General features: G+C 34.1%; 1 protein-coding gene across 2 annotated transcripts in view; it reads left to right on the plus strand.

Annotated features, from left to right (window-relative positions):
* The window catches only part of LOC145294149 (sortilin-like), a 153,709-nt gene that overhangs the window by 98,934 nt on the left and 41,078 nt on the right, over positions 1–13,697 (plus strand). For both annotated transcript variants that reach the window (XM_080141254.1, XM_080141255.1), the window contains exons 10-13: positions 5,013–5,073; positions 5,964–6,214; positions 7,907–8,009; positions 11,860–11,936. In XM_080141254.1, coding sequence (XP_079997380.1) covers positions 5,013–5,073; positions 5,964–6,214; positions 7,907–8,009; positions 11,860–11,936 — 492 coding nt within the window. The remainder of the gene's footprint in view (positions 1–5,012; positions 5,074–5,963; positions 6,215–7,906; positions 8,010–11,859; positions 11,937–13,697) is intronic.

Raw genomic sequence — 13,697 nt, forward strand, 5'->3', positions numbered from 1 at the left:
AGCAGAGATGTTAAAAACAAAATGACAATGGACAATGAAATATCAAGTCTTTGTTTTTTTTTTTTGATAAAAAATCACAGATGTGGGCAAATATTACTATGAAAGTTAGTATTTAGTACCACTGGGTAATTTGCAACACAAAACGAGATAAGGAGATGAGTTGAAATATGGATAAGAATGTATTCAAGTTTATTTTAGGAGTCTGCATAAAATGATAAAACTGCATAAAATGATAAAACTGCATGGAGTGATAAAACTGCATGGAATAAAATGAAATAAAAAAAAAAAAGACTACAAAAACACAAGAAAGCAATGAAGTGAAGATGCTGATTATTTGTGGGAAGGTTTACGAATAGGAAATAAGTCTCACAAATAACTTGTTTTTAGGTTGTTATTTTATATTCAATTATACACCATTTGTCGGTATATTTTCCTGCAAGAATGGGGTTAGAATGGGAATGTTGAAATCAAAGGTTTAGAAATTCCCTATAGACTCGAAAGATATGTGTATATTTTTATTTATATTTGAATAAACATTTATTTTTTTTTATATCCCTACACAATCCTGAAATTTATTTTTACGTTTTAACCCTCTTTCCATTGTTAGGAGACGATTAGAAAATGCAAGTTTTGTAAAATGTTTTTTCATTTCGTTGAGGATTTGATCTTTTGGAGGAAGAGTCTAGTATCACCTGACAAGGCCTTTAGTTATTCATAACTAATTGACCAAAACATTGTCATGATTATGTAGCAGTATTAAAGTGTTAAAATAAAAAAATTAAAATTGATTTGTTTCAATAACGACCGACTAGAGTAAAAAAAAAAAAAAAAAAAAATGAGACCAAACATATCTTTTTCTAACATCATCCTTGAAAATGAGATTTTAGGGAGACCTCCAGTGTGTGAATGAAAAAAAAAAAAAAAATGAAAATATCACAAATTGAAATCGAAGGGAATTTTACTATATTTACCCATGTCCACACTCTAAACGGATCTGGTTTGTGGTATTTTTTTTTTTTTTTTTTTTTTTTTTTTACATCGGAATCACCATTTATCAAGGCCTGAAGGCCACTTAAGCATAAGGGTTAATGAGTGTAAGGTGGTTGGTGAGACAACAGCGTAATGATTGGTTGTGGTGGAAATTGGGTGAAAAAAACCTAAGCAAATTTTAAGCATAATTTAAATCATCTTGTACAAACAGAAATTTTGTCCGTTTATCAGTTGTCACATTTTTTTTTTAACTTTAATACATTCTTAATAAATTTTTTTTAACTTTAATACATTTTTAATAAATTTTTTTAACTTTAATACATTTTTAATAAATTTTTTTAACTTTAATACATTTTTAATAATTTTTTTTAACTTTAATACATTTTTAATAATTTTTTTTAACTTTAATACATTTTTAATAATTTTTTTTAACTTTAATACATTTTTAATAATTATTTTTAACTTTAATACATTTTTAATAATTATTTTTAACTTTAATACATTTTTAATAATTTTTTTTAACTTTAATACATTTTTAATAATTTTTTTTAACTTTAATACATTTTTAATAATTTTTTTTAACTTTAATACATTTTTAATTTTTTTTAACTTTAATACATTTTTAATAATTTTTTTTAACTTTAATACATTTTTAATAATTTTTTTTAACTTTAATACATTTTTAATAAATTTTTGTTTTCAAATGTCAAAAACAGTTAATATTTTTAGAAACAAACATTATTGCATTACTAGTAAATCATAAATTTCCAACAAATAAATCAGATGTCATGACCTAAAACGGAAACATCTATCTTTGGTCTATTGATCTTCAATCGATCTATTTAGACTTTCTTGTAAACACAGATTAAAACATCATCTTAAAATAACGATAGCTTTGACATGTTATAGATTTGATTTGTCACGTTTCAAAATATGAATTCAAACATGAGCAATAATAAAGCTGACTTATTCCTGAGCATGAACCATCGCAGTCCAGTTTTGTCTTTTTTTTTTTTTTTTATAAATCTTGTTTAGTCACAACTTCTGGTAAAAAGTGATCTAACGTATGTGACCATGTTTTATATATTTTGAGGTAAGTCATCTTTATTAAATGGAAAGTATTTTCTTGAGACTTGGGTGGGCTGTTTACATTACTAATAACTATGGCAACGATAATGGAAGATACTACTCACAAGTGGCAGCACCTCTGTCTAACCTGTCTGATAAGCAAAAAGAAAAGAAAAACTTAAGTTTATAGGTGGATCGTTTATAAACATATTGCATTAATTTGCATATGAGAAGACTAGTGGCTACGAGAAGGACGAATAGGTAAGGACATGAGTCTAGTTTTAACAGCTGAAAGAGATAATGGACATTGAGAATTATGGTTTAAGTTAAAACAGATTGCGGAATTGGTGAGAAGGAGTTCTGACAAAATGCAAATATTTTTTTTTTCCATTTTACCAGTCTGCGTGTTTTAGATTTTTAATAACCACTATTTGATAAAGAGGTCTTACCTCAAAATATTATAAAATATGATAACATACGTTGTTTCCATTTCTTGCACTGTGATGCCTTTCTATGGCCTATCTAATATACATATTAAACACAATGTTTGAAGCAAACTATTTCTCTTTTGCAATTTCATTTAAAAATTAGTTTTCTTATAATAAATCGTAATATAAGACTTAAAGGTAACGGTTTGACTAGTTTAACATACGCAGCATGAATTGAAATTTTCTTTTACTAAAAAGAAATCTTTGATAAGAAATAATGAATAATGATGAAGTGGCATGCTAATGTGTTGTATTTAGAATGAAATATGAAAAATTTGTCAAACCAGAAGAATACTCAACTCAAAGTCTGCAGTAAACTGTGTCCAGTCAAATTTGGTTCTTGGTTTGGTTAAAAAATAAGTAATCAAATGGGTGTTTTAGAAAATTTGAAAAGTTTTGTAACAAATATTTCTTTTAAACAATTTTTTTTACAAAAATAATTCTTCAAATAGGTGATGTGAATAAAAATATATATATATATTTTTTTTTCCAGATACTATAATAAAATGTTTTTTTGTATTTTAAGTAATGTATTTTCTAAAAATAATAAAACAGACGATTTGAATATTTTTTTAAATTATTTTTTAAACATAATTAACAGAATTTAAAATGCTCATCTGAAGTTATATTATGGATGCCATTTAATATCAGGAACTAAATCTGAGCAAATTTGCAAACTCAGTTGGACATTATTGCTGAAAGTTCTTACCATGAGATGAGCCAAATGACGATTTTGAAAAAGATTAAATGTTAGCTCAATGTCATCTTCATCTACTACATGAAGTACATTTAAAGTGAAATTATGTTGAATATGGAGCCATATTGGTATTCATGCTAATGGAAATGTAGATAGAACAGAATCCATGAGCATGATCCCTACCAATACTAAGATTCCATACACTGATATTCAAAATTCTATAGATAGGATTAAAAAAAATAGCAACTGTTTTAGAATGAAGATCAAACAAACAAATTGCATCAAATTTGGCCAACAATTGATGAGTGGTATCTAAGCTACAGAAAGGCAAGATATAATGGTATTGCATTAACCAGATTCTGTAGGGGACATGGTGAAATGTGTATCGAGTGTGTATTTCATGTCAAAAAAATCATATACAGTTAAGCATAGGTTAATAGCCTGTCATATTTAAAATACTATTTAAATAGCCTAAACAATATGTTGAAAAACGCTAACCAGATCAACATGTTAAAATTTATTAAAAACAAAAAAAACTCTGCAATAAAATTAATTTTAAACTAATTTAAAATAAAAAAAACAATCATCCCACTAGGATTTTATCCGAACGATTTGTCATTCAATAACATGTTGCCATAAAACAAACTCTAATCTAAATATTAGATATGAAAGAAAAGACATCGAAGAAAATGTGTAATTATACTGTAAACAATAAGTGATTAAAAAAAATATTAACATAGTTTTTTTTTTTTTTTTTTTATATATATAGAGGGAGTGAGGGATAAATACCCAGCTTGTGACGTTACTTAGGAATTTTTTCTAATTTTCATTTTAATTTAATTTTTTTTACTATACCATAAAAAATTGTTTGGCAAATGATTAATTTTTATTTAAAAAAAAATTTTTATGGTTAAATTTAATCACTATATAATAAATAGTTGCCCGGATGTTTGGAGGTGTGTGAAATAAAAAGGTGTTAGTAGGCAGGCAGGCTTGAACCCGTGACGCGAAGGTGGAAAAGAAAGTGAAAGAAAACGTGACCTCTTACTGCTACGCTATGACTGACACAAAGCAAAAACCGTTCAAATTTAGCAATGTCAATCAAAAAGTTAACTTGCTAAGTGAATGGGTTTATGCAGGCGCAGAAATGAACGTCTGGCTGAAAACCAGTTAAGCTTGTGAAGGGTCAAACTCTGAGCAATATATATTTTTTTCCCCATCACAGATCTGTCATTTGCATGCATTACTGCAAATAAACCTGCATCACAATGCACAGTTATGTTGCAATAGCCTTTGTTTTATTGGTTCTGATCATTTATTTTTGGCGATGATAAAATGATGATGATAAAAGGAGGATAGAGAGAGCCAGGCCTCCGCTGGACTAGTGCAAAGAGGACTGGGACCTTGGGGCGGCTTTTTGCCACCAAAATTCCAGTGAAGACCAATGGTTACCGCCAATGAGAAATCAATCGTAAACGGCTGTTACAATAATGCAAATTCATCTGCAACAGTTATCAAGAGGTAGAGTACTGGAAATCTGAGGAGACTTGTCATTCAGACTCCAGAAACACAAGTTGTTCTTAAAGAGAAATCTTTGATAATAGCCTGTGTGACGGACTACTTCTAGTTAGTAAATAATAATGATGATAATAAAAACGGTTATAAAAGTCTGTGCAATTCAAATATAATAAAATATTTCTCATCTTTCAATGCATGACTCCATTTCTATCTGCTAAATCTTAACAAAAATCTTCATTTTATATTTTCAGTTTTTCTCGATCTTGGATATGTCGGAGGGATTAATTTTTATGCATGTTGATAATCCTGGTGGTAAGAAATTTTTTTTTTAATAAATCCAATGTTTTTTTTTTTTGTTTTTTTGAGATGTGAATTGATATGATTCTTTAAACTATTATTCTCATCTTTGGATATTTTATTTTCACAATGTTTTAGCCAATATAATTTTTGAGCTTCAGTTGCGACTTGTCGAACTCTGAAATGAATACAGAATTTCAAATAATTCTTTATTTAATCCACATTGTAGATTCTTCTTCTTCCATCAAACATGATTGAGTAGAATTTGTATTTAAGCTTTATTATTAGATAGTATCACTTCTAGTGAGGATTGAACGTTCACGGGACAAAGTCGTTACACAGCAACACTCTGGACCCACACATTATGTGCAGTCATAGGAAAATAAAGACAAAGAATTTGACTTTTTATTCAGTTGAAACAACACATTTATTTACAAGTATTTCAAGAGTAACACTTTGTCTTTTGTTTAATAATCTTCTTGTACTCTAATGTGTTTAACAAAACTCTGCAATGTCGAACACATGGTACTCTGTATTATGCTTTGTACACTTTTTTTCCCTGTTCTCAGGCCATGTGTGTAACACGTCTACCTTTGTCTTTTTCGGGCCACCTTTTTTTTTTTTGTCTTCCTCGCTATGACGTCACCTCTCACACAGCTTGATCATTTGCATACATTGGCTGTTGTGCACTTGCTACCATACACACATCCACATTACATTCAGAAAACTGCCATTTAGAACTGATTAATTTAGCACTTTTATCCATTGCGCCACATGTTCATCTAGATTAAATAAAATGTTTGTGTTGAAATTTCATTGTAAATGTTCTTTGAACTTATTTCTATAATCTATTATTGTCACTGTAAGTTAAAAACTGATAAATTGTTTATTTTTTCTCCTCCCAGACACTGGCCATGGCACGTTGTACACATCTGGTCAAGATGGCATCATCTATTCAGAATCTCTCAAGAGACATCTCTATCCTAGTTATATAGATTTTACTGATTTCTATAAGGTGGAATCGATGCGAGGTGTCTACTTGGCAAGCAAGATCCAACAGGATCAAAGTATTTCAACAGTGATCACATTTGATCGTGGCGGAATATGGCAAGAGATTCAACCCCCAAATAATGTTCAATGCAAAGAACCATCAAAGGTAAAACATTTTTTTCTTGTCATCGCTGCAAGTATTTATTGTATTTATTTGCTTCCCCACCAAAGCAAATTAGGCACAAGGCCGTTTTTAATGTGGGGTGAAAACCAGCTCCCCTAAAACTAGGCAAAAAGGGGGCACTCTGGTTACCAAAAATAATAATTGTCCCAGTATAGAAGGTTCCCCCTCCATTGACTGGTACAAATTATCTTAAGTGCAGCAGCTGCAGAACAGATGGTATTTATTTGCTCCCCCACCAAGCAAATTAGGCACAAGGCCAATTTTTAATGTGAGGAGTGAAGGGAGGGGGAAGGGAAAAAAGGGACCAGCTCCCGAGAGGTGGGAAATGGGAGCTGGTTAAAGGTCAGGTATGTGGGGTTTCCCCCACATCTGGTCTTTGCTTGCAGTATCTGCCGGAACAGATGGTATTTATTTGCTCCCCCACCGAGCAAATTAGGCACAAGGCCGATTTTTAATGTGAGGAGTGAAGGGAGGGGGAAGGGAAAAAGGGGACCAGCTCCCGAGAGGTGGGAAATGGGAGCTGGTTAATGGTCAGGCATGTGGGGTTGCCCCCACATCTGGTCTTTGCTAGTCATAGCTTCCAGCATCTGTCGGAACAGATGGTATTTATTTGCTCCCCCACCGAGCAAATTAGGCACAAGGCCGATTTTTAATGTGAGGAGTGAAGGGAGGGGGAAGGGAAAAAGGGGGACCAGCTCCCGAGAGGTGGGAAATGGGAGCTGGTTAAAGGTCAGGCATGTGGGGTTGCCCCCACATCTGGTCTTTGCTAGTCATAGCTTGCAGTATCTGTCGGAACAGATACTACACTTTGATCCCGGCCCGAAGGCCAAGAACAACAGGAAAAAGGCAAGAGATGTTTGACATTTTTAGTTATGGAAGTCTCTAATCTATTCTACAAAAACTTAATCCACATTTGTTTTCTTAAAGGATTTGTTCCAATATGTTTTAATACTACAAAATACATTTTAAAATATTTTGGGAATGAATTATGTTTGTAAAAATCCATGATTGTAATTGCGATTTACTTACCAAGTCATTTTTATAGTTTATCTATTGCTCTCACTCCCCCTTTTTGTACATGGTTTTATACCTGTCCTTCATTTATACAGTTAGTTTTATTCCATTTGATATAACAAACTAGGATTGGAATAGTTCATTACAAAGAATATTAATGCTATAGCTCTCCATGCAAAATACATGCTAAAACATTCCATGAATTCAGGATCAAGTTTTGTATGAAAAAGAAAAAAGTAAAATCTCTTTTTGTTTTAACTAGCTGTAATTTGCAATTAACTCGGCAATCTATCACGTTATCTTGTTTGACTGCTCACTCTTATTTTATACCGTTTCTATCACTCTTGCTTCTATCACTTTTATTGTTTATCAGCAATCAAATGTAATGCAGAAAGGAACAAAGAGTTGGATTATCAAATATAAATAAAAGGTAATACTGCAAGTAGTAAAATCATTTCATGTATAACTGAGAGGGGAAGGGGAGATATATATTAGATTTTAAACGATAATCTATTTATAATTGTTTGCCAACATGTGCTGCTGCTTTGAGTCCTTTTACTTTCCACCATTTTTTTATAATTGTTACTTTGATAAAGATAAAGAGTAGTTGAAATAATATTCATCTCAAAAAGATGATTTTAATTCTCTCTCTTTCAACAGGGCTGCTTTTTACAAATCCACAATGTCTACAGTCGAAGACGGGGTATCTATGTGGATGTACCGTTGAGTGTACCAAGTGCTGTTGGTCTTATTTTAGTCCATGGTAAGTTGTTTTGTTCTTGTTCCTGAAATCATTTGAAACCAAAGTATTGTAATGAGCTGCGTGGATCTTCAATTTAAAGCTAAAAACACCAAAAATTGATGTGAGGGAATATTTTATCGTCAGGGAGTCTCATGACACAACAATAAATATCAGAAAGATCTAAGTTTGATAACTCAAGATATTTTTTTTTTTTTTTTTACCCTAAAAACCTCAGTTGTCCATTCTGAATAAAGCGAGTGGTTTATTAAAGGTTTTATCAAAGCTTACATAAACTATATACAGCATGTCTTTTTGAACAGTTCGACAGAGGCAATGGATTTTCACAAGATCAGTATCGTTTTGGGAGTGGTTGCTTTTTTCGCCAATATTTTCGATTGTCTAGCCTTAATTTAAACCTACGTCACTTCCGGTTTGGCGGTGGTCGTAACAGCAAAGACGTCACGTTTTTTTCACATTCTTTTCCTCCTTCATGGTACGGGTTCAAGCCTGCCTTTCTACTACCACTTATTTATTTTTTTTTTTTGCTCAACACACATCTCTAAACACCCAGGCAACGCCAGGTACCCATGCCAGTTTATAATAATCTGGAGACATAGCTTAGTGATAGAGCATTTGACTACTGATTGAATGATCCCCTGTTCAAGCCCGGCTGTACTTCACCATTTTATTTAAATTTTTTTCTTATTAATGAGTTCAATTTATGATAAAAAGTGGTTCCATTTAAAATCTGTGAAAGTCATTTCTTGGTTTGCATATTTTCAAACTAAACATTAATCAGAAGTGATTTTTTCAGGGCATTCATCGTCAAGCACAAATATCAACTGACATGACATTGTAAACAAATACAGATAGAATTTGAACGACATCATTATTTAAAAAAATCTTTTGCAAATTAGTCCACCAGGCAAATTATTACTTATAATCTATAGAGGATTGATTCTATAATAATACATACACTATATATACTAGCTGGCAACCCAGCATTGCCTGGTCGTACAATATGCTTAAACATGAGATTTTAATCGCATAAATGAAAATATCATGTTTAAGCATATTGTATGACTAGGCAATGCTGGGTTGCCAGTTAGTGTGTACATATATATATCTTTGTATATTAAGCTATATGATTACTTAATTTAATCACATATATATATATAATTAATTTAATCACATAACTTAATGTACAAAGATATAATTTTATGCATAACTTTTCAGTATGCTTCAACAGTGCTCAATACATTGGTAGAGCTAGGTAGTAAGTTATGCAAATATGAGTATGAAACACGGAATATTCTGTGTAGCTTAATACCATATATACATGGCGAAAGAACTGACCCATCAAATTATCGCCCCATTAGCCTCCTCCCACTTTTCGCCAAAATATTTGAGACCATAATTAACCATGCTCTAGTCCGGCACCTTACAGATGTTAAACTTCTGACTGACAAACAATATGGATTTAGACATGCCCGTTCCACAGCTGACATCCTCACTGTAATCTCTGAACGTATATACCATTCACTGGACAAAGCGGGGGAGGGCATAGCGGTAGCTCTAGATATATCTAAGGCTTTTGACAGGGTATGGCACAAGGGTCTCCTCAGGAAAATTAAATCATGCGGTATCACTGGTAGAATACTTAACATAATTAAATCCTTCTTAGATAAGAGAAAAATCCAGGTTGTCCTCGATGGTCGTACATCTAAACAGTGTGATATAAATGCGGGAGTGCCTCAGGGGTCTATCCTTGGACCTCTATTGTTCCTAATATTCATTAATGACCTCCCCGATAAAACTGCCTCTGAGATGGGTATATATGCTGATGACACTACACTCTATAACAGGCATGATAGGAAAACAAATGAACACATATCTAAAGAAATGGCAAAAACACTAGAGGATGACCTCCAATCTGTAGTGGAATGGGAACATAAATGGATGGTCACATTCAATGCTGCCAAGACTAAACTGATTTTCTTCAATAATTACAAGAAACCTTCTCTGCCACCAATAGCAATGGCCAGTGACTCACTGCCTGAGAGTACATCTTTCAAACTGCTTGGCCTAACGTTCACAGGAAACATGAGTTGGAACAATTATATTGAAAACATTGCCAGGGCCGCTGCGAAAAAGGTAGGCTCTCTCTACCGTGCTAGAAAACTACTGACACCTGAAAGTATCCTGTACCTCTATAAGGCCACCATTCGTTCATGTATGGAGTATTGCTGTCACATTTGGGCTGGTGCGTTTGCTACTAGTCTCTCGCTCCTAGACAAGGTTCAAAAAAGAGTCGCCAATCTGATAGGCCCTGAACTGGCATCTAAGCTTCAGCCTCTGTCCCATCAACGAAACGTTGCATCCTTCTGCCTGTTCTACAAGTATTTTAATGATGAATGCTTTGACGAACTGCAGACACTTGTGCCCCCACGACGTAGACACCCTCGACAAACCCGACAGGCAGCTAAATCCCACCCCCACACAGTAGAGATCCCTAGATGTAAAAGATCTTTCTACTCCAGTAGTTTCTTCCGCAGAACCGCTAGACTCTGGAATTCCATTCCAAGTTCCTGCTTCCCTAACTGTACTGACATGCAGAAGTTCAAGTGCAACGTGAACCGACATCTTACTACCCAAATCCCAACATTGTGCCCTAGTAGTTGCTGCCCCTGATAGTAGCCCCCTACACCAAAGTGGCAATGTGCCTTGTTTGGGGTGAAAATGTGATAAAAAAAAAAATATATATATATAAAAGTACATAATGTACAACCTACATTTATCTATATTTATACATTTTATATTTTTCTTAGATGGCCTATATAAACACATCCACCTATAGTTATGTCTCTTTCTTATGGTTGAAATGCCAACTGGATGCAAGGTAGAAGTGTTGTTTATCGTTAGTTAGATTTTATGAGGTTTCTCCAAATACACAAAAGTAAAATGTAGGTACTTCTTACCAAGATATTTCACTTGCATTTGACAGAGTGCCAAGAGATGTTCTTTGGTGGCTTTGCATAAATTAAGGCTAAGAAGCTTTGAGGTACATTTATGTTAAGGTGGGAGTACATCAGTATTTTGTACTGAATCCTATTGATTTTCATTTGTGTGTTAGAGGCATTGTCGAGGGAGTTTTGTATAGGTTATCTCACAAATATGTGGTATGCTGAATATTTAACACTTGTATGTGAAACCATAGATCTACTTGTTAAGGAATGCTGTGGAAAGTAAAAGTTGGAGAATGAATGTTGATAAAACCAAAGATAAATGGTTGTAATGCTGTAAAGTTTCCGAAAGAACAAAGTTTTCATGCTTAGTTTGTGGAAAAGTTTGTGTTGGAAGCAACTCATTTTTGTAAACAGTTACACAAGAAGTGCAGTAGAATTACTGGGAGATCTTGATGAGAATCGAGACGGAAGAAAACACAAATGTGGAGAAAGTATATTTGATCGGCAAAACTATCCCAAAGCTTTCTTATCTTTAGTAATGTCATTGGAGCACAGGGAGGAGAAGGTGCTTGAGTGATTGTAAGAATTAGGAATGGATGGAATAAGTTGTAGAGATTTTTGCAATTACTAACCTGCAGAGTGTTACGACTATCAATCAAGGGAAGAGTCTATCAGTCATGTGTATAGTGTGATGTATGGGAATGAAACCTGGCCAGTTAGGGTTGAGGACGTGCGTTGCATGGTAATAAATGATATGAGAATGATATGATGGATGTGTAATGTAAGTCTTAAAGGCATGATTGAATGTGGACAATATATGGAGATATGTCATTTGTTAATTAACTTTTGATTTGAAAATTTTCTTTTAGAACAATTGAACTTCATTTAATGTTTTTAATTTTCAGGTCATGTAGCAAATGCCTTGCAAATTACACCACCTGATGTTTTTGTGACGAGTGATGGAGGTTATACGTGGCGGAAGGTAAACCTCTTTTCTTTCTCAATCAATTTTAAATATCCCAAAATTAAGCAGTCCCTCTTTTGCAACATTCAAGATTGAGCATTAGAATGAATTTACAAGTCTTCGGATACAGGAAAAAACCTGCCAGCTCAGAAAGATGACCGACAAAGCAGAAACACATTAACTATTTTTAATTTTTTTTAATTCTTGAAGTTATACTCTCAACAGTGCAAGTTGATCGACCATAAGATGTGTATCAAATACCTCTAGGACCGAAACCGCGGTAAGAATCACTCTACCATTAAGGCAAGTAAGCCAAATAAAGAATTCAGCTTAATTACATTTCAGAATGTGACCCCGCTGCTATGTAAGGTTCCTTTGTCAGAAGATGGTTATTATTTTAGAAAAGCAATCAAGTAATATAGATAAAACTGGTTCCTTCTGATTATAGTGTAGTGTTCTAAAGTGTTAGCTATGAAACACAAAAACAATCTTTATTCAAATCCCTATTTATTATTTTAAAGAGGTGGAGTGATAACTTAAAGAACAACCTGAAACATAGATTAACACAAGTATTGGCAATTGATTGAATCAAGTGGAGATCAGCCATTCAATCAAATTGAGAACACAAATACCCCCCCCCCATCATGTGCTGTCCTTTGTGTCCCAAGATGACTTCCTATGAACCATCATTCTCCACTTGTCCACTTGTCACAGTCGCGACTGAGGGTCTGCCAGCTTCCAGTAGGGATCAACCTGTCCTTTAGATTTTGTTTGACGGTGTCATGAAACCTGAGCTTAGGTCTGCCTATGCTTCGTACCCCATCCTCCAGTTGTGAAAACAGTATCTGTTTTGGTAGTCGGGAGTTCTCCATTATGTTTACGTGCACGGCCATTCTCAGGTTTTTTTCGGATGAGCAGGTCATACATGCTTGGGAGGTTGGCTTGTGATAGGATCTCCCTCTTGCTGACAGTCATATCACTTGACATTTAAAATCTGCCGGAGGTGTCTCATCATATAGGCGTTGAGCTTGCAGGCTACCAGTTTGTACACTGGCCAAGTTTCTGCACCGTATAAGAGTGACGAGACGATAATGGCGCGGTACACCAAGCATTTAGTTTTGAAAGTCGGGTCTTTATTTTGCCAGACCTTCTGTTTGAGTTTTCCATAGGATATGGAGGTGTTAGCCATTCTTGTAAAAATCTCCTCGCCCATTTTGTTGTTGTTCATGACCGTGGTCCCTAGATATTTTAATTTGCTGACATTGTAAAGCTCCTGATCTTGCTGGCTTGTTGCTGGTGATCCAGGGGATTGTTGGTACATTTTGGTTTTCTTGATGTTAATCTTCAATCTGAAGGCCTTGGCTGATCCTGCGAAGCGAGTTATTATATTCTGAGCATCCTCGTGACTATGCGCTACAAATGCGGTGTCATCAGCAAACATGAGCTCCCATACGAGTATCTTTGTTGTTCTATTCGCGGATTTGTATGTATTGACATTGAAAAGGTTTGCTCCCGGCCTAGATTGTATAAAAACACCCTTATCACAATTTCTAAAGGCATGCTGAAGCACAACTGACAGGTAGAGTGAGAAGAGGGTTGGAGCAAGGACGCAACCCTGTCTGACACCGTTCTGCACGTCGAACGGATCGGAGAGCTCGCCCTTCAGCTTAACTGTGGCTTTCATGCCTGAATGAAGGGCTCTGACAAGGCTGGTGAAGTGTGCAGGAAAGCCAAGCTTCAGCAAGACTTCCCAAAGATCCACCGTGTCGAAAGCCTTCG

Source organism: Euprymna scolopes, chromosome 15 (genome assembly GCF_053919585.1).
Source record: "Euprymna scolopes isolate OS-2025 chromosome 15, ASM5391958v1, whole genome shotgun sequence".
NCBI lineage: Eukaryota > Metazoa > Mollusca > Cephalopoda > Sepiida > Sepiolidae > Euprymna > Euprymna scolopes.